Source organism: Enoplosus armatus, chromosome 24, assembly GCF_043641665.1.
Source record: "Enoplosus armatus isolate fEnoArm2 chromosome 24, fEnoArm2.hap1, whole genome shotgun sequence".
In the NCBI taxonomy this organism is placed as follows: domain Eukaryota; kingdom Metazoa; phylum Chordata; class Actinopteri; order Centrarchiformes; family Enoplosidae; genus Enoplosus; species Enoplosus armatus.
The window spans coordinates 521,227-542,912 of record NC_092203.1 but is presented as its reverse complement, the minus strand read 5'-3'; the positions used below and the strand labels follow the sequence as shown (position 1 = coordinate 542,912).

The 21,686-nt window shown below is 44.7% G+C and overlaps 2 protein-coding genes and 5 non-coding genes across 7 annotated transcripts; all 7 read right to left on the bottom strand.

Moving 5' to 3' along the window:
• Positions 1-496: 496 nt before the first annotated feature.
• LOC139306891 (ankyrin repeat domain-containing protein SOWAHC-like) lies at positions 497-2,242 on the bottom strand. The gene has a single exon (XM_070930854.1). It carries the CDS (start codon positions 2,240-2,242, stop codon positions 497-499), a length of 1,746 nt encoding a protein of 581 aa, XP_070786955.1.
• Positions 2,243-4,141: 1,899 nt separating this feature from the next.
• On the bottom strand, positions 4,142-10,247 carry cep70 (centrosomal protein 70). Its single transcript, XM_070930804.1, has 16 exons — positions 10,167-10,247; positions 9,973-10,072; positions 9,605-9,728; positions 8,401-8,584; positions 8,010-8,185; positions 7,352-7,411; positions 7,158-7,257; positions 6,990-7,078; positions 6,829-6,906; positions 6,290-6,377; positions 6,007-6,159; positions 5,711-5,863; positions 5,353-5,521; positions 5,125-5,233; positions 4,936-5,015; positions 4,142-4,281 (listed from the first exon to the last, which is right to left on the bottom strand). Exons 1-16 carry the CDS (start codon positions 10,245-10,247, stop codon positions 4,220-4,222), a joined length of 1,806 nt encoding a protein of 601 aa, XP_070786905.1. The 3' UTR covers positions 4,142-4,219.
• A 5,548-nt stretch (positions 10,248-15,795) lies between these two features.
• trnal-cag (transfer RNA leucine (anticodon CAG)) lies at positions 15,796-15,878 on the bottom strand. Its single transcript has one exon. It is a non-coding gene; the product is annotated as a tRNA-Leu (tRNA).
• A 2,213-nt stretch (positions 15,879-18,091) lies between these two features.
• Positions 18,092-18,163, bottom strand: trnaq-uug (transfer RNA glutamine (anticodon UUG)). Its single transcript has one exon. It is a non-coding gene; the product is annotated as a tRNA-Gln (tRNA).
• A 762-nt stretch (positions 18,164-18,925) lies between these two features.
• Positions 18,926-18,997, bottom strand: trnaq-uug (transfer RNA glutamine (anticodon UUG)). The gene has a single exon. It is a non-coding gene; the product is annotated as a tRNA-Gln (tRNA).
• Positions 18,998-19,814: 817 nt separating this feature from the next.
• Positions 19,815-19,886, bottom strand: trnaq-cug (transfer RNA glutamine (anticodon CUG)). Its single transcript has one exon. It is a non-coding gene; the product is annotated as a tRNA-Gln (tRNA).
• Positions 19,887-21,399: 1,513 nt separating this feature from the next.
• On the bottom strand, positions 21,400-21,482 carry trnal-aag (transfer RNA leucine (anticodon AAG)). The gene has a single exon. It is a non-coding gene; the product is annotated as a tRNA-Leu (tRNA).
• Positions 21,483-21,686: the final 204 nt, after the last annotated feature.

The following is a 21,686-nucleotide window of genomic DNA, read 5'->3' as shown; positions in this document are numbered from 1 at the left end:
TAAATAAAAACAGTTTTTAAAGATTTACACCTCCAGTAGGAACCAATGGGCTTGGAGCAGCCACAGGCAGGAAGTCAGACAGTGTTTGGGGATGACCTAACATGTCGTTGGTTTGGGTTAATTCATGGCATTTGTTGAGTATAAGAAATTAATCAATTATCCTCATCTAGCTATCGCATACAGATATCACCGATGTTCTGAAACTGCCTGGGCATCTCTACCATTCCACAGTACAAATATTACATATATGAATATGAACTGATGAGATATGAGACTAGTTGTTGGTGGGAAGACGTTAACCAAAACCAGTCTAATGGAACAACTTGACCAAATTGAGTTTCAGAGATCTTTCCACTCTATCAAGGATGACTGTTTTGCTGATTGTTTGAAGTTTTGAGATATTGTATTCAAGTGCTGATTAAACGAAACAAAACTACAAAAGCCCACAAATATTGAACCCCTGTATACCATTTCCCGTCCTCTGTCAGTATTGATCTCACCCAAAGAAATGTGTCTTGGGCCTGGACTTAAAAGACCCTTTCAGAGACCCCTCCAGCTCGTCTTTGTCACGGAACGACGTCCTCCAGCGGAGCTTCTGCAGTTTGGGCTTCATCCGGCTGAGTGAAGACTTCCTCCTGAGGGGTTTCTCTCTGAGTCGAACCTCCCCATCCACAGAGTCACAGTCGTTGGGGCTGAGGAGCCTGAGGGGCTTCAGGTTAGTCTGGAGAACCTTGGAGAACCTCCAGCGGCCTCCGTCCCTGCGGTCTGCGTTCTCCGAGTCAGAGCGCTCGTATGCTCCTATGATGTCCCGTATGTCCACACTCACGTTGTCAGTGAGGTACTGGCAGGCCTTCCTCCCACTGTAGTCTCTGATCTCCACATCTGCATTGTAGGCACCAACCAGGAGCTTCACCACCTCCATGTGGTTGTGCATGGCAGCTATGTGCAGCGGCGTGTAGCCGGTGTTGGACCGGACATCAACACTGATGGGAATATTGTGCTGCTTGGCAAAGTTGATAATCAGGGCTATCAGCTCGGGCTTGCCGTGCTTGGCTGCCCAGTGCAGGCAGGTGAAGCCGGTGACGAAATCCTTCCTCAGGACAAGGCTGGGCTCTGTGGCGAGGAGGCGGTACAAGCTGCCCCACTCCCCATCCGAAGCGCACATCATCCACTCATGTTCCAGCGGGTCCAGAGTCACTGAGGTGCTGTCGTCGTCCAGGTTGCAGGAGACCAAGGAAGCTGAGTCACTGTCACTCCGGGAGGACAGGTACACTGAGCTGCGCAACACCATGCTGCGCCTCACCTGGGGGGAACTGTTCATCATGACCTCGATGAAGTGTTTGCGGCTGCCTTTCGGGGTGCCGTTACCTTCACTCCCAGACAAACTACTCGCGTCCAACTGCCCCTCGTCCTCCCCTTCATCCGACTCCGACTGTCCGGCTCTGTGCTGGGATCCATTTGAGTTTCTGCGCCCGGCCACCGCGTTAATATGCTCTGCTTCCTTCAGCAGAGACTTAGTCTCAACCTGTCCATCTCTGGGACTGAGTCCTCCTACCTGTCCTGCAGCGCCGGTTTGTGCAGGCCCGGGCAGGATGAACACAGATCCCCCCGCAGGGAGAGGCGAAGCTTCAATCACTGCAATTTCTGGTATGTCAGGCACTTTTCCACCACCCTGCTCCTTCTTGGACTCCCTGCTCTCTCGTCGAAAGCTCTCTCTGTTTCCCATCTTGCCCGAGCTGCTGCCCACTTCCTCGACTACACAAACAAACTCATGAGGTTTACTTTCGTCGTCTGTTTTGTCCGGCAAAATGGTTGCGGGGGGGAAGTTATGCGGAACTCTCACCTGGCTGTCATTTCCGTAACCCGAGCCAGGTAGTTGCCGGGCCGGATCCTCCCCTGCGTCGTCGTCGTCGCCGCCGCCGCCGCCGCTAACCCGGCCGCCGTCTGCTCGCTCTGAGCCTGCGGGGTAACGGCGCGCGGCTTCCGTCTCTGTCGAGCCGCGCCGCCCCTTCTCCGAGCCGCGGAACTTTTTCTTCAGGCAGACATGCTTTACGCCACTCTCGGTTTTAACGAAAGCAATGTTGTCGACGTAGTTTTTAAACTTCTGACGGACGGCCGCCTTCTCCCCTGGCTCCTCCGGGAATACGGCCTTAAACTGCCCAATTAAGTCCGTGTTTTTCACTCTGCCCCCTCTCTCCCTCAGAAAGTCCAGAATTGCCTCTTGAGTGCACTCGGTGGCCATTGTAAACAATTAGAAACACAACAACTTAAATACAGTTGGCGGGGCAACGGTTAAAAGGAGCAAAGCGACATGTAGACATGCTTCCCCTGTCGTACCGTCCCGTACCGAAATATCCACCGAATTATCCCTCGGTTTAGAAATGAGTAAAATAGAACCGGTAACGATGCTAAACGTGTGGGGCAGAGCTTCTCCTTGCGTTTTACTTCTAGCGTTCAGGCGTTCTCCGCCTCCTAGCAACCGAGTGCAGGAAACTGACACTTGCGGACCGTACCATTTCATCCGTGTGTGTGGGTGTGAGTGTTTAACAAACGTAATTGTTGTTGTACACTGTTAATGAATATTTCTTTTCTTTTTTTTAAACGATGTACACTTTTCAACATGATTATGTTTGGGAAAAATGAGAAGGTAATAATGCATCACTAACTTTTTTTTGTTGTTGTTGTTGTTGTCCCATCCAAAGTGGTACTCGGTGGCAATGGCATTACCAGCTTTGCCCTGACACCACCTGCCACAGCATTGAGGAAGACAATGCAGAATGAGGCGTGTAAATGTGAATAACTAAGGAAAATGTATTGTCTCAGATTACTGATTTGTTTCTAATGAGTCATGTGTGCACAGTTTGTTGTGGGAAAACCAACAACTGGGCCGGTTGCTGTGCTTGAACAGCAGGACTGAACAAGTCTGGCATAGCACCGGCCTGAGTCAGCCAGTTGCTCCAAACTACAAAAGAGGTAGATTAATGTTCCCTGCCATTTTCAGCGGATGGATGCCCGATGCGTTGGGCCATGTTAAGTATTGTAGGTAATACAGGCATCCCGAGTTCGATAAGTTACCTCAGAAGTCAGCAGTGTTATGGTAAGCTATTTTAAAGTCCAAACTGTTCTTCATATGCGGATATCTTATCTGGTTTATCATCCAGATCAGAATGTTGACGATTTGACACAAGAGGGGTGGCGGGTCAAATCCAGGCCCCTCCTGTCAAAGTGTCCTTGGGCTCTCACAGTGAAAAAATGGCTGTCCTGATTTGATTTAACACAATACAAACACTAAAATCCCTGTGCCGCCTTTTAATGTTTTTTGCCTAAAATTAGTCCAATAGGCAGCAGACGGTTTGACATGCAACAGTGGTCAAAAGCGCAGGCGTGAGTAATCAGATGATGGCTGAATTCCATTTAGTTACTTCAGAATCAGAATCAGAATCAGAATCAAATTCAGTTTGAGGGCCCTGGTACCGTCGCACTGTTGACGGCTCACAGGGACACAAAGCTGCCGGGGATCAGGTGAGGGGCCGGCGCCCGACCCCGTTGCTGCGGGCGACGTCACGCGTCAGTGAATGTGAAATAAAATATTCATCAGTGGATGAATGAAGTGGATTTCATTACAAGTGTTTTATATAGTGTATATTGTCACAGGTTTAATACATGAGATTTGTATCTGGCATCAAACACCATAAGCATGTGATATTCATTTTTTCTCCAACAAATCACCATTGCAATTAGTAATTATTTAATGTGCACTTAATGAACTCCTTTTGGTTTGAATAATTGACACGCAAAAAGACACGCAACCTGCAGCACACTGCCATCTGCTGGTATCAAAAGATACCAAAATATGTCTAGACTTTTGGGGAAAATATTCTCCAAATTAAAAAGGTTTTTTTTTTACTTTTTTTTTTAAGTGATCTCAGGTCAGCATTCCTACTAGCTGATATAAGGTTGGATTTGGCTGGTTCTATTTCCGTTGAGATATAAAGGCTTTTTGAAAAAGATGAAGGACTGGTGTCCGATATGTTTTTTTTTTAAATTCCCAATAAAAAGCTTTAATTTCATTGCTCTCCGGTATTAATGTTGATATTCTCAGTGAATCATTTACTTAACACTCAGGTTCTATCATCCAACGTTTTTATTAAAAACAAACAAACAAACAAAAAAAAAATCAAACTCCACAAAACATAGCACTCGAGTTCGATCCATAGAGTCATTGTGCCGTTTGTTTTAAAGACTCCAGTGCCGGGAGGATGTCGTCCAGGTGACTCACTCCTGAAACACACACACACACACACAAAAGTACTGATTCAGCACTCTCAGCCGCGTGATGAGTGAAACACTCGAAACCAGGGCCCCTGCTTGGCCGTGAGGTGACCCCTGGCCCAGCAAGGACACACTAAGAGGGATTAGGTCACACTTGGCAAAACGGGATGGGTACTCTTAAATACTGCTTTTAAATGCGAGGTTTGACTTTTCAATTTCAGCACAACTGCTGTCAAACAGAAGACAGAAGTCATTTGCAGCCAGCACCAATTACAAAAAAAACCAAAAAAACATTCCCCCTTCTGGTGAAGTTGCTCTGGTGCACGGCTCACAACAGGACACCACCAGTGGAGACGATGCGCTTTTGGCCATTTTCTCTTCCAGTTCTTCCAGCTTGGTAAAAACGCCTGACCGATAAATGGGCATGGCTGATGCTGTATTATCCACTGGTTTTCTATATATCACAGATATGATACACACGTTTCAGGTCTTTTAGAAACCATTCCACTCCACTACAGTTTGTCAACCAGAGCTTACTGTCAATGTAACATCTCAACTGCACATCTTGATATCTAAAACAAATTCAAGAGATCCTTCCTGATAAAAAAAAAAAAAATCTTGTACCGAAATGCTAATAGGTCAAGTAACATAGAGTCTATTTACCTAGAGTCTGTAGCATTTCCATGATGAGGGCATGGAAAGCAGGGAAGAACTCCTCATGCTGCTTCACTTTGACGACGATACTGGAAAACAAAGAGAAAAGAGTGACCTGTAGCCCTGCAGTACATCTGGCCCTCAACTGCTGGTGTCGGATAAATGCGCACAGTGTGTGTGACTTCGGTATGTGTGAACCTGTCAATGTCGGCATCTGCCAGCAGATCTCGGAATCCAGCAGCGTGTTCAGTGGAGGAAACCAGTCGGGCCACCTTGTTCACCACCTGAGCAGCAGGAACCCCGCTGTCTGACACAAAACCACAAAACAGGCTGTACGTGTTTTTGGTCCATCAGAGTCGTTTCCGTCCTGCTTGTTAACTATTGTACAAAATCCACACGGGGGCTTCGATTCCAGCTGAAGGTTACCTAGCTCCAGAACATCTCGGAGGTTCCTCATGGTGTTGGTCGTCTCTCCCAGCCTGGTGTAGACCTCGTTCATACGTGGGTACACTCCGCTGAGGGAGGTCACGTCAAACAGCTTCTGGAAGTGAGATACCATGGAGCCCAGAGTGTAGCGGGTGGGACTCCTGAGCACCTAGCAGGACGAAGACCACCACAGGAAATGCGCTTTTACGTAAAGTAGGCTTCAATTGGAGTCTACCCCGTCCTGGGTCTGGGATGATTTGACATATCAATGCACCATGAATTGTATTTTGCGCCATTAAAAAAAATACATTGAAACACTACCTTGAGCAAGTAGTAGAAAAGTAATGCAGTGTCCTACCTTTTCATCCTCAGTCGAGGCGTTTTCCAGCATGGTGTCCACCAGCAACATCATGTCCTCCACCGTCACTGCGTCCGCAGCATTACGGCCACCATCAGACGGCTGCCAGGGCATCAGCCTAGCACTCAGTTTATCTAAACCCTGTTGCAGATCCTACCAACAAACAAGGATTCTAGTCAGGTGGTAAAAGTAAAGCAAGTATCTCTCTAAGCTGTGTCAACTACTTCCTGGCTACTTGCTACGACTAGTATTTCCCCATCAACTACCCTGGTGGGCTGGGACACTGAAGACTTTACCTTCAGTAGGTGGAGCTGCTGGGCCCAGGCCTCCAGCGAGGGGAGGACGGACTGAAACTCAGCCGGCTCCGAACCGACAGAGGAGGGTCTCTGTCTGTGCAGTCGTAACGGTGCGCGGGGGTTGGCCACAACAGCACTGATCCCACTCAACAGCTGGAGTTCAGGAGAAGAAATTAGAAGAAAACTCCTTAACAGTTACGTTAAGTTGAGCAAGTACCGGAAATGACTGAACCCCGGTGGAAAGCAGATGAGAAATATTCAGCTGAGAAAGCAACATGCTTACATGGTGATAGTGGGCACATAGACTGGCTTCCTTGGCCTGGTCACTGATGTTCTCACTGATCTCAGTTCTGTGGTCTTCTTTAGGCAATCTGCAAAGGTGGTTGGTACTGTGCATGAGCGGCGTGCTTCTAATTAGACCGCTACCTGGACACCAAAGCACCAGAGTTTGGTCCTTCAGTCCCTTGGGCTGCAATACAGACCAAATACGGCGGTTGGGGGGGCCATTACCGCGAGGGAGTGACACTACGTGGCCCATCTGTGTGACGCCCCCAGAAGGATGCCAGTAATGCACTTAAAAGCAGTTTGCCAACTGCGTCTAAACAACAAAAGCTGTCCGAAAACTGTAGGGTCGCATCAAATACCAATTCTTGCATTATGTCGCTTTAGGGACAGTGGCTCTGAACTTTCAGTGGCTCTTGTAAAAACGGTGAACACACTCAAGAGCTATGAGAACATTCCCACTCACAAAAGTCATGAACACCACCCCAGTGGGTGGTTCAAATGTACCGACCATGGTATTCCCATTCACAGTGTTCCTACCTTGTGTTATTCTGTCTGTTTAGCGCCTCCAAGCGGCGGAGTTTGTGTTTGTAGATCTTCACTTCTTTGAGCGTCGGCCTGCACAGAGGAACACAACCGGCATGAATAACTGAATGTGGCGGACGCATGCATTTTTTCCCCCGAGCCGGTTGAAGGCGCACCTCGTCTCCAACTCTTGCTTCAGGCGCTCAACCTCCCTCTTTAGCTCTTCTATTTGAGTGCTGCTTCCCTTTTGCTGATCTTGGTACGCCTGGGAAGGAAAGCAAGAGTGTTACCTGCTGCTTTAGGGGAAAGGAATCGGGACAATGAATAAACGTCTGTCAGGTTACCTTGAGAATGGTTTTGAAAGCTGGGGTGACACTGCTGGACGCCTTCTTGGTTCTTGTCCGAGGAGCCAACTGAGATCCTTCCGGTTGTCCTTTGACAGATCTGGGGTGAAAATGAACATCTAATTCATGGCGCTACTTTCTTGAAGTGTTACCCTTCAACACATTCGGACACGCTTTGGGATTGCGTGTGTTACCTGAGCTCGTCCGTCAGCTGAGTCATTTTAGTCTCGTAGAAGTCGATCACATCCAGCACCCTGTGGACAGAAGAACCAGGAGAAATGTAGCAGTCGGCTCATCACAGAGAGCACTTTCTGTCTCAGGACGACCCGCAGGATGCAGTCGAAAGCCGTGGAAAGGGCTAGTAAGTGGACCTTGAGGTACGACTTCTTGAAACACTCATACGACGTGTTTCCAGGTGGAACGGGACAGGCAGGCGGGACGCAACGTCGGGAGTAGCTAGCCAACTAATGAATCTGGGCTCCGTGCCGCACCAAAGTTGAAGTTTGGATTGACGGGCGGATGTCACGATATCATTGGTTGAAAACGGTTGGTTCAAGCTCGTGTAGGCACACAAAACATGATTGGATTTTGATTTACAAATAAAATTTTTTTGGCATATATTGTTAGATAGGTGCACAATATGACCGGGGATGTGATCTATAAAAGGGTTAACGGGGACTTTTTAATTTCAAGTGTCCAGCTTTCAAATGACTATGCCTCACGTACTCCATGCCGCCACGGCCTAATGACCAACATAAGAATCCACATCTTCCTTTAAAACCGCACTGTGCTCATATTTTACAGCCAGAAGAGGAGATTATTATTCATGGTTCACTACAATCACGGTCTTACTGCTGCTCTGCTGGGCAGTCCTGCTGGCTGACTTTGCTGCAGATGTGCTGGAAGGTCTGACTCTGTCGAACCAATCGCCGCTCTTCTTCTTTGATGGTGAAATGAAGTTTCCTCTCAAGCAGCGCTGCTTCCTCCCTCTGTTTCGACAGCTTCTGCTCCAGAACCTGACACCGTTTCTAGAGAGATGAAACAAAAGAAGACGATATGCTCTGACTGAAGCTGGTGATGGACAATACTCACTATTATATATATTAGCCTATTTTAATGGCAAAAAAAAAAAAAGCTATGATCTTTGAACAGATAATTATTAATCATTTATTCACATTTATAAATGAGCCAAGATAATTAATCCTTTCTGTAAACGTATGCATGCACGCGTCTGCGGACACACCTGTGCTTCTTGTTTTTCCTGCTGCAATTGCTGCCGTGTGTGGCTGTGCTGCCAGGCGGCCTTGCCAAGGCAGCGGTCCTCCAGGTCCTGGACTCTGGCCTTCACTGCGTCCAGCAGCGCCTCCAGCTCCGTGGCCCTCTGAGACTGCTGAGCCGCTCGACTCATGTGCTCATGAACCTCCTCTCTGAAGACACACACACACACACACACACACACACACACACACACACAGAAAAGGTTCATTTGAACATAAGGAAAACGTAAATATTTAGGCAGTTTTAAAATATAGATATGTTTGAGCCTGATAAAAGCATACAACATGTGATTTCCTAATGCTGATGTAACACAATAGGCTCATAACTACAGCATTTCTTTTGACTCAATGATCGCTTGGCCCGGAGAAGTTGTGGTGAAACACGAGCAGTATTAACAGTCAGCTGGTTCCCCCTTCACACCTGCACTGAGCTACCGATACAGGACTTTGGGGGTGTGTCTCTATGGTGCTCATCTGATGCGGATGAGATTAGATGACGGGAGGACAGGTGGTCGACACACGCTGCATGTACATTATTAAAGAGGTACACCCACAGTAATACACGCCGCAGGCATGTGTACACTGGGAGAGACCCTCAGCCTCCACTTCAATCTCAATTTTCTTTATACATTCCAGCAGGAGGACATGATGGAGTCTGCTACATACTGCTACTTTCTACATTTCCAACCCCTTACTCTGCCCTTTGGATAGCCAAAATGGCGATGAGTCCACAAAGAAGTTGAACTAGATTAATCTTATCCTGCTACTAAACTTTCACTGTAGTCTCGCTGAAAATATCTACAAAATGATGTCAAGTGGTCCATGTTCGGTCATTATGCTATTTGTGGTCATAAGAAAAGAATACAACAAAATATCTGAATAATCCAAAACTCTGAACAGAGCGCGGTTTGGTTTCTCCTCCGCTTTGTCGCGGTGTCCCGTGGTTTCCCTGAATGTATTCATTCATAAATGGTTAATTGTTTTTGACGCAGTTTTCTTGTATTTTCACTATTTGTGAGAATAGTAATAATAATAATAATAATATAAATGAGGTGGCAGTGCCAATGAAACAGATGGTCCAGGAGGCGGTTGGTACTTTGTATAACGCTTTTCTTGCGAGGATAATAATAAAAAAAATTTAAAAAATCTACATTTCTCTGTGTGACTCACTTGAGTTGGTTGTTAGACTTGATGAGCTCCTGGATGAGGGCCTGTCTTCTCTCCGAGTCTGCGAGCATCGTCCTCAGAGTCGCCCTGATCTCACCGGCCGACCTCTTGTCCAGCAGAACCAAATCTAAGGACACGTGGAGGATTCAAGTCGAAGCGCTCAAAGCCAAATGCAAATTGGAATTTCACAGTGACAAAACTAAACTTTGCCGAGGCACAAATGCTACTGCAGTTGATTGTACCTTTAACATTCTGCACAATGTAGCTATTACAGACAACTTAAATCCAAGAACAAGACTTACTTCCTTCAAACACATTATCAATGTAACTAGAACTTACTCGCCACGAAATTGGAACCACAGACTTCTTACCCGAAAGGCTCTTATTCTCCAAGGGATCAGCAAAATGCACTGGCTTAAAACCATGATGCTGCAGCAGTTTATTCACATCATCCCATTCTACCTGCTCCTGCTGCAACACAGACATAGGCCATCAGAAGAAAAACAAACAAACAAACAAACATCACAGAGCAATGTCAACCTGTTGAAGGATCGAGGAGCTCTACCTGGAACTGCCTGCAAGTCCACAGATAAACATAAGTCTTATGTCTTGATTGCAAATGAGCTGTCCTGCTGTCCGTGTCCATTCTCAAACGTCGCCCACTCAGCACAAAATTAGCGCAAGAGCATCACTGTAATCATTGCAGGACTTTGAGCGCCCCTTCTGCATGAGGTGCCTCCCGTCAAACCGACTAGTAGTGATCAGGTTTCTGCAGCTCCTCGCAGAGCTGCGAGGAACTGCCACTACTGCCCCCCCCCCCCCCCCCCCCAAACACAAGCCATAATGATGATAATGTCATATGTTTACTTACCTGTTCCATCGTTTCACCCCACTGCAGGAAATAAAACAATATCCGCGGCGTTAGTTAGATCCCATCAGCGTTACGTTTTGTTCCTGGCAACGACTAAAGACGACGCTGAACTCAATTTAATAATCTGGCAATTTAAAGCTGCTGGAATGTCGTTAGCAACACACAACAGCAAAGTACGGGAAATGATACCAATACGGAATCTTGAGGTTATTCTGGCAAATTCGGTGTACAAGTTAGCCAACCAAGCAAGACTTTTGATGGGTTAAATCAACATTGAACTGCCACAATTTGAATGGAGTTCGACGGGCTTTAGTGCCGTTAGCTAAATTAACGTATGGAAATGATACCAATACGGAATCGTGAGGTTATTCTGGCAAATTCGGCGTACAAGTTAGGCAACCAAGCAAGACTTTTAATGGATCAACATTAAACTGCCACAATTTGAATGGAGTTCGACAGGCTGCAGTGCCGGTTAGCTTCCGTAACGTCACGTTACCGCGTAATATTAGCGGTGCATTTGTTACGGTTACAGAGTGCGACATTAATCACGAGGTGGGTTACCAATTGTCGGTGTTGCCGTTATCAGCTGCCGAGTTGTCCGATAAATACTTTAACCAGCGTTAGTGTCACTATTTACTATACATTTACTCCATGGTACGCCTCCTTCCGGCATTCAAACAAGTGCGCTGTGACGCAATCGTACTAAACCAATGGGATGTGGCGCTTCTTCTTCTTCTTTTTCGTCGAGGTTTTTGCGGCAGTTGTTGGCATCCACGACGTTGCATTTACTGCCACCTTCAGGTTCTCTTCTCCCTCATTGCCCATTCATTTTTTTAAAAGCCGTCTTTAAACTAAATAACGATGCCCTCCCTTGAACACATTCACCTCCACATTCTACGTTGCCTACCGGCCTTATTTTTTCCGGTAACTGTGTCACCATTTCTTAGAGTCTTTCATGTGTGGATTTCCTGCATGATGATATACGGGATAATGCTCCACTGCCTCAGCCTCAGATCACAAAAACCTGCTGGATGGATGATAATTCTCAACCTGCCTGTTATTACTTGCTCTTTCCATTTTGCTCAACCACTCCTTAACGCGCCTACTCTGCTGCCATTGTTGTCTGCTCTCTCGTTTCCCAGGATACCTGAATGCGCTGCGACCCACGTGTCTGGCCATTCTTGGGGTTTAATAAACAAGATTTCACAAAGAAGATCCTGATGACTCCTGGCCGCACCTGTCTTAATGCTTGCAAGGGCACAGAATCACTGCATATTGATACATCGGTGCAACTAAACTGTTTAAGAGGTCTCCAGTGTGTAAACAAAAACATTGTGTTCCTCCCTATCACACGCTTTTTGCTGCGTCATAAGCTCAGCCACATTTTTAATAGACAAAACTGAATCAGATATGTCCCTTCCTGGAACACCACACCCCTGCGACTCATTAACAATTGTTCCTATGACTTTTTTCAATCTATTTACCAACACTTTTGTCAAAACGTATAGAGCTCACTTATGGGCCCCGTTCTCCTGTTACCTGGCAACCTGCCGGTCTTCCTGTACCTACCAGTAAGCCTTGTTCTTTTTTTTAACCTCAGATATTTATGTTTTTCCGAAAAACATTCCATATTTATCGTATTCCTCATCACCCTCTCTCGCTCAGTCTTGTCCCAGTTCCTCTGCTTACTGTAATTAATACAAACCTTCTGCAATCTCATTTTGACATCGTCCCACCACATAATTACATCCTCCACACATGGCAATTCCTCCAGTTATTTTCTGTAATTGCTTCTGTATCTGACTCATCATCCACTTAACTGGAGTAAAAACACCAGCTATCCCTTCACCCTTTACACCACAATTTCGACCTAGTAGACAGCCTGGCATTGCATGATGGAAAAAGACACGCTCTCTGTATCATTTTAACTGCCCCCCCTTTTTTTTAAAAATCCAACCGTTCCTTTAATACTGTTATTAGCAAGCCGTTCACCTGCCTGCCTCTTCCTTGACTGATTGACCCGGAAAGAATCAAGATCACGATCCCATCCCATAACAAGAGAAGATGCCACAACAGACCGAGTAGACTAACGTGAGGTCTCACTGAGTTAGACTAGTTGCTTACTGAACCTGACCCGCCTCCTCAAGTAGATTCTCAACCTGTGGGAAACACTCTGGATTTTCCCCTCTCCGCACATCAGTCAGACCTTTTGCTCCCATGACCTCTTTCAGGACCTTCAGTTTTACCATTAACGCCGAACATAGCCAGAATGGCTATACTTTCCCATTATCAATTGGTTCCAATTTCCAGTGAAAAGCTGTCAGAAATGGGATATACACATACAGCAAGTCATTCAGCGGATAGGTTGCATTCTCTTACATGTTGTCCCACACAAAATCAGGTTCCACCGAGATTTGAACACATTCTAGCATGTGTAGTGACTTCCAACCATTAGCACATACAGATTGAAAAGCTGGGATAGCAATAGGCTGCTATTCGTTGTGAATGGGACGTGGCGTTGCAGTAGCTGGAGGGTCATGAGAGGCCAGAGACTTCCTACTAGTCTCCCTGTCAGTTTTACATTACTATAGGCAATATGATGAGATTGTAATTGGAACATTGTGACTGATACATTGTCATGTGCGGAAACATTCTTACTTCAAAGTCAGAATGTCACAGAGAAACAGTTCTGGTAAAAAACTTGTTGTCAGAAGGGGGATTTGAACCCAGAGACTGCCTACTACTTTGAATCTGTATGTCTGTAAGCAGCGTTACAAATGCTGTAGTTGTACCTTTAACGCTGAACATAGCCAGAATGGCTATGAAATGACTTTACTTTCCCATTATCAATTGGTTCCAATTTCCAGTGAAAAGCTGTCAGAAGTGCGATTTGAATCCACGACTCAAGCAGAGACTACAACCTGAACGTAGCGCCTGCCACATACAGCGAGATCAGACAAAGGTCTATCATTCAGCGGATAGGTTGCATTCTCTTACCTGTTGTCCCAGGTTCCACCGACATTTGAACTCGATTGGATTCAGAGTCCAGAGTGCTAACCATTATACCACGGAACCTCAATAAAAGATAGGATAGGATAGGTTGTATTGTCTTACCTGTCGTCCCACTTTAAAGGTTCCACTTTTTAAAGTCGGTTGTTACATTATTATAGGCAATATGATAAGACTATTATTGGAACATTGTCACTGATACATTGTCATGTGCGGAAACATTCTTACTTTAAAGTCAGAATTCTGACATCAAAGTCAGAATTCCAAGATCAAAGTCAGAATTCCGAGATTAAGGTAAGAATTCTGACTTTAAAGTCACATGTGGCCCTATTTCTCTTCTGTAGTCATGTAAGCCCATAGAACACATTCTAGCATATGTAGTGACATGAAAACCTGGGATAGCAGTAGGCTGCTATTCGTTGGGAAAGGGACCTGGCATTGCATCAGCTGGAGCTTCATGAGAGGCCAGACATTACCTACTACTGTGAATCTGTATCTGCCTCCAGTGGAGACTGCGACCTGAACGTAGCGCCTTGGACTGCTCGGCCATCCTGACTACTCAAACACTCTTTGTAGTGGAATTTTTGCTATGTAACTTGATATGGTAATGAAATGATATTAGTAGTAGCTGGAGGGTCATGAGAGGCCAGAGACTGCCTACTAATTTGAATCTGTATGTATGTAAGCAGCGTTACAAATGTTGTTGTTGCAAATGCTGTAGTTGCAAATGTTGCACTGATACATTGTCATGTGCGCAAAAATTCATACTTCAAAGTCAGAATTCTGTCTTTAAAGTCACATGTGGCCCTAATCGTAATCCTAGCATATGTAGTGACATGAAAACCTGGGATGGCGATAGGCTGCTGTTCGTTGTGAATGGGACCTGGCGTTGCAGCAGCTGAATGGCTGACTTTTCTTTCCCAATATCAAGTCAGAGGAAACGGTTCAGGTGAAAAACTTGCTGTCAGACACCCACACCTGGAAAAGATTTCCTACAAACAATTAATCCAGCATCAAACAGGCCTACTATATACAAACGTGTAGTGACTTATAACCGTTCGCAAATAGGGAATGAAAAGCTGAGATCGCGAGAGGCTGCTATTTGTTGGGAACGGGACATGGCATTGCATCAGCTGGAGATTCATGAGAGGCCAGACACTACCTACTACTTTCAATCTGTATGTCGGTAAGTAGCATTGCCTGTATTTTCTCATATGCTTGTACCCGAACACAGCAAGAACGGCTGACTTTCCCATTATCATGCTAGAGGAAATGGTTCTGGTTTCCAGTGAAAAAAAACACACCTCCAGTGGAGACTGCAATGTGAACGGAGCGCCTTCCACATACAGCAAGATCAGACAAATGTCTGTCTTTCAGCAGATTAGTTGCATTCTCTTATCTGTCTGATGACTGCATGTGTTTCCTTGCAAGTAACCATGTGCGATTTGAATCCACGACTCAAGCAGAGACTACAACCTGAACGTAGCGCCTGCCACATACAGCGAGATCAGACAAAGGTCTATCATTCAGCGGATAGGTTGCATTCTCTTACCTGTTGTCCCAGGTTCCACTGACATTTGAACTCGATTGGATTCAGAGTCCAGAGTGCTAACCATTATACCATGGAACCTCAACAAAAGATAGGATAGGATAGGTTGTATTGTCTTACCTGTCGTCCCACTTCAAAGGTTCCACTTTTTAAAGTCGGTTGTTACGTTATTATAGGCAATATGATAAGATTATTATTGGAACATTGTCACTGATACATTGTCATGTGCGGAAACATTCTTACTTCAAAGTCAGAATTCTGACATCAAAGTCTGAATTCCAAGATCAAAGTCAGAATTCCGAGATTAAGGTAAGAATTCTAACTTTAAAGTCACATGTGGCCCTATTTCTCTTCTGTAGTCATGTTAGCCCATAGAACATATTCTAGCATGTGAAGTGACATGAAACCTGTTATAGTGATAGGCTGCAATTGGTTGTGAATGGGACCTGGCGGTGCAGCAGGTGAATGGCTGACCTTTCTTTCCCAATATCATGTAACAGGAAATAGTTTGAGTGAAAAACTTGTCAGAAGTGGAATTTGTACACTGTGTGAAAAAGTTTCCCTGCAAACAATTCATCCAGCGCCTCCAGTGGAGACTGCAACCTGAACGCAGCGCCTTCTACATATAGCAAGATCAGACGAATGTCTGTCTTTCAGCAGATTAGTTGCATTCTCTTACCTGTCTGGCGTTGCAGCAGCTGATTGGCTGACTTTACTTTGTCATTATCATGCTAGAGGAAATGGTTCAAGTTTCCAGTGAAAAACTGTCAGAAGTGGGATTCGAACCCACGCCTCCAGTGGAGACTGCGACCTGAACGCAGCGCCTTGGACCGCTCGGCCATCCTGACTATAAAAACCCTTTTTGCAGTGTAATTTTCGCAATGTAACTTGATATGGTAATGCAATGATATGCCATGGCTCAACTTTTGTCACAACCATAACACTATGGAATCTCAACTAAGCTTTTTCAGACTGTCGTGGAACAGATTCTTACATGATATCACCATGTATGTACAGTACCAGTCAAAAGTTTGGACACACCTTCTCATTCAATGGTTTTACTTTATTTTTAGTATTTTTTACATTGTAGATTAATATTGAAGACATCAGAACTATGAAGGAACACATATGGAATTACGTAGTAAACAAAAAAGTGTTAAACAAACCAGAATATGTTTTATACTTCAGATTTTTCAAAGCAGCCACCTTTTGCTTTGATGACAGCTTTGCACACTCTTGGCATTCTCTCAATCAGCTTTATGAGCCTGGTTTTCAATTAACTGGTGTGCCTTGTCAAGAGTTAATTTGTGGAATTTGTGGCCCATCAGTTGTGTTGTGCAGAGGTAGGGTTGGTACACAGTTCTATACAGTGAATTGCCCTATTCAACTCCTGTTCTAATCCATATTATGGCAAGAACCACTCAACTAAGTAAAGAGAAACAACAGTCCATCATTATTTTAAGACATGAAGGTCAGTCAATCCGGAAAATTTCAGGAACTATGAATGCATCGTAAAAACCATCAAACGCTATGATGAAACTGGTTCTCATGAGGACCGTCCCAGGAAAGGAAGACCAAGAGTTACCTCTGCTGCAGAGGATAAGTTCATTGGAATTACCAGCCTCAGAAACCACAAATTAACAGCACCTCAGATTAGAGCCCAAATAAATGCTTCACAAGTAGTTCAAGTAGCATACACATCTCAACATCAACCGTTCAGAGGAGACTGCGTGAATCAGGCCTTTATGGTCGAATTGCTGCAAAGAAGCCACTACTGAGGAAGAACAACAAGAGGAAGAGAATTGCTTGGTCCAAGAAACACAAGGAATGGACATTAGACCAGTGGAAATCTGTACTTTAGTCTGTGTAGTGACTTACAACCGTTCGCATAGGGAATGAAAAGCTGGGATAGATAGGCTGCTATTTGTTGGGAACGGAACCTGGCATTGCATCAGCTGGAGATTCATGAGAGACGAGACTCAACCTACTACTGTGAATCTGTATGTTTGTAAGTAGCATTGCTTGTATTTTCTCATATGCTCACACCTGCACACAGCAAGAACAACTAGCTTTACTTTCCTATTATCATGCGAGACGAAATGGTTCCAGTTTCCAGTGAAAAACTGTCAGAAGTGGGCCTGAACGCAGCGCCTTGGACCGCGTGGCCATCCTGACTATACAAACACTCTTTGTAGTGGAATTTTCGCTATGTAACTTGATATGGTAATGAAATGATATTAGTAGTAGCTGGAGGGTCATGAGAGGCCAGAGACTGCCTACTAATTTGAATCTGTATGTATGTAAGCAGCGTTACAAATGTTGTAGTTGCAAATGCCGTAGTTGCAAATGTTGCACTGATACATTGTCATGTGCGCAAAAATTCATACTTCAAAGTCAGAATTCTGACTTTAAAGTCACATGTGGCCCTAATCCTAATCCTAGCATATGTAGTGACATGAAAATCTGGGATGGCGATAGGCTGCTGTTCGTTGTGAATGGGACCTGGCGTTGCAGCAGCCGAATGGCTGACTTTTCTTTCCAAATATCAAGTCAGAGGAAATGGTTCAGGTGAAAAACTTGCTGTCAGACACCCACACCTGGAAAAGATTTCCTACAAACAATTAATCCAGTATCAAATAGGCCTACTGTATACAAACACATTCTAGCATGTGTTGTGATTTACAACCATTCGCACACAGGGAATGAAAAGCTGGGATAGTGGTTGGGAACGGGACCTGGCATTGCATCAGTTGGAGCTTCATAGGAGACCAGAGACTGCCTACTTCCTTTAATCTGTATGTCTGTAAGCAGCGTTACAAATTTGTTACAACTTGTACCATTAATGCCGAACATAGCCAGAATGGCTGACTTTACTTTCACATTATCATGCTAGAAGAAATGGTTCCAGCTTCAGTGAAAAGACAGTGAAAAGCTGTCAGAAGTGGGATTTGAACCCACGTCAGGACTATGACCTGAATGCAGCACCTTCCACATACAGCAAGATCAGACAAATGTCTGTCAGCAGATAAGTTGCATTCTCTTACCTGTCTTCCCACTTTAAAGGTTCCACTGAGATTTGAATTCAGATCACTGAATTCAAAGTCCAGAGTGCTAACCATTACACCATGGAACCTCAACAATGGTCTTTAGGCTGTTGCGGAACACTTTCTCAGATGATATCACAATGCAAGTATGTTAATACGGAGAATATGACATAGAAGGCATGTAACAATACCAGTGGCACAGAAGATACAACTGATCACACATATGGAATAAAAAGCTGGGATAGCGAGAGGGTGCTATTTGTTGGGAATGGTACCTGCCGTTGCAGCAGCTGGAGGTTCATGAGAGGCCAGAAGCTGCCTACAACTTGTCCTTGAACATAGCAAGAATGGCCGACTTTTCTTTCCTCTCTCTTCTTCTTCTCTGCTCTTCCCAAGACTTCCCACAAAAAATTCATCCAGCATCAAATAGGCCTACTGTATATAAACACATTCTAGCATGTGTAGTGACTTCCAACCATGAGCACATAAAGAATTAAAAGCTGGGATAGGGTTAGGCTGGTATTTGTTAGGAATGGGACCTGGCATTGCATCAGCTAGAGCTTCACGAGAGGCCAGAAACTACCTGCTACTTTGAATATGTACGTGGCATTGCCTGTATTTTCTCATACGCTCGTACCTGAACATAGCAAGAATGGCTGACTTTACTTTCCCATCATCATGCTAGAGGAAATGATTCCTGTTTCCAGTGAAAAACTGTCGGAAGTAGGATTTGAACCCAAGCCTCCAGTAGAAACTACGACCTGAACGCAGTGCCTTAGAGCAAGATCAGACAAAGGTCTGTCATTCAGCAGATAGGTTGCATTCTCTCCCCTTTTGTCCCACACAAACTCAGGTTCCACCGAGATTTGAACTCAGATCACTGGATTCAAAGTCCAGAGTGCGAACCATTACACCACGGAACCTGAACGAAGGTTTGTAGGCTGTTGCAGAACACTTTCTCACATGATATCACAATGCAAGTATGTTAATACGGAGAATATGACATAGAAGGCATGCAACAATACCAGTGACACAGAACAAAACATGAAAAAGACTTCGTACAATCAACTCACCCAGCATCATCACAAAAAATGAATGTATGTATGTATGTGTGAAGCAATATGATGAGATGTCATGTGCGGAAACATTCTTACTTCAAAGTCAGAATTCTGAGATTAAGGTAAGAATTCTGACTTTAAAGTCACATGTGGCCCTATTCCTCTTCCATAGTCCTGTAAGCCCATAGAACACATTCTAGCATATGTACTGACATGAAAACCTGGAATGGCGATAGGCTGCTGTTCATTGTGAATGGGACCAGGCGTTGCAGCAGCTGAATTGCTGACTTTTCTTTCCAAATATCATGTCACAGGAAACGGTTCTGGTGAAAAACTTGCTTTCAGAATGGGGATTTGAACCCAGAGACTGCCTATTACTTTGAATCTGTATGTCTGTAAGCAGCGTTACAAATGCTGTGTACCATTAACACCCATTAACCATTAACCATACAATGCTGTGTACCATTAACGCCGAACATAGCCAGAATGGCTATGAAAAGACTTTACTTTCCCATTATCAACTGGTTCCATTTTCCAGTGAAAAGCTGTCGGAAGTGGGATTTGAACCCAGACCTCCAGCCGAGACTGCGACTTCAATGCAGTGCCTGCCACTTACAGCAAGATCAGAAACTCAGCGGATAGGATAGGTTGCATTTTCTTACCTGTCTTCCCGCTTAAAATCAGGTTCCACCGAGATTTGAACTCGGATCGCTGGATTCAGAGTCCAGAGTGCTAACCATTACACCATGGAACCTTAACAAAGGACATGGCGTAGTGACTTACAAGGATTAGCACAAACACAACGAAAAGCTGGGATAGCGATCGCCTACAATTTGTTGTGAATGGGACGTGGTGTTGCAGTAGCTGGAGGGTCATGAGAGGCCAGAGACTGCCTACTACTTTGAATCTGTATGTATGTAAGCAGCGTTACAAATGCTTGAGTTGTACCATTAACGCTGAACATAGCAAAAATGGCTGACTTTACTTTCCCATTATCATTTCAGGTTTTTCATACATTGTCATGTGCGGAAACATTCTTACTTCAAAGTCAGAATTCTGAGACTTTAAAGTCACATGTGGCCCTATTCCTCTTCCGTAGTCCTGTAAGCCCATAGAACACATTCTAGCATATGTAGTGACAGCTGTTTGTTGTGAATGGGACCTGGCGTTGCAGCAGCTGAATGGCTGACTTTTCTTTCCCAATATCATGTGACAGGAAATGGTTCTGGTGAAAAACTTGCTGTCAGAGGGGGGAGTTGAACCCACACCCGACAAAGACTTCATACAAACAATTCATCCAGCATCAAATAGGCCTACTGTATACAACCATGTGTAGTGACTTACAACCGTTGGCACACAGGGTATGAAAAGCTGGGCTAGGGGTAGGCTGCTAGTTGTTGGGAACAACAAGTGGCATTGCCTGTATTTTCTCATACGTTCATACCCGTACGCAGCAAGAACGGCTGACTTTACTCCCAGTATCATGTTAGAAGAAATGGTTCCAGTTTCCAGTGTAAAGCTGTCAGAAGTGGGATTTGCACCCACGTCTCCAGTAGAAACTACGACCTGAACCTTTCACATACAGCAAGATCAGACAAAGGTCTATCATTCAGCGGATAGGTTGCATTTTCATACCTGTCTTCCCGCTTAAAATCAGGTTCCCCCGAGTCTTAAACTCAGATCGCTGGATTCAGAGTCCAGAGTGCTAACCATTACAACATGGAACCTCATCGAAGGTTGTATGTTAATGCAGAGAATATCACATAGAAGGCATGCAGCAACACCAGTGACACAGAAGATAACATGTAAAAAAGACTTCCTACAATCAATTCACCCATCACAAACAATTCATTCATATGTGTGAAACAAAACAAATCTTCTTACTACAATGAAAAAATCCACCTTCATAGAAAACTCTGCAGTCTTCCTGTCAGTGTTACATTATTATAGGCGATATGATGAGATTATTATTGGAACATTATCACTGATACATTGTCATGTGTAGAAAAATTCATCCTTCAAAGTCAGAATTCTGAGATCAAAGTCTGAGATTAAGGTAAGAATTCTGACTTTAAAAACACATGTGGACCTAATCCTCTTCTGTAGTCATGTAAACCCATAGAACATATTCTAGCATATGTAGTGACATGAAACCTGGGAAAGCGAAGGGCTGCTGTTCGTTGTGAATGAGACCTGGCGTTGCAGAGGCTGACTTTACTTTCCCATTATCATGCTAGAGGAAATGGTTCAAGTTTCCAGTGAAAAACTGTCAGAAGTGGGATTCGAACCCATGCCTCCAGTGGAGACTGTGACCTTAATGCAGTGCCTTGGACCGCTCGGCCATCCTGACTATACAAATGCTTGTTGTAGTGGAATCTTCGCTATGCAACTTGACATGGTAATGCAATGATATGCCATGGCTCAATGTTTGTCACAACCATTACACCATACAATCTCAACTAAGCTTTTTCAGACTGTCGTGGAACTGTTTCTTACATGATATCACCATGTATGTACAGTACCAGTCAAAAGTTTGGACACACCTTCTCATTCA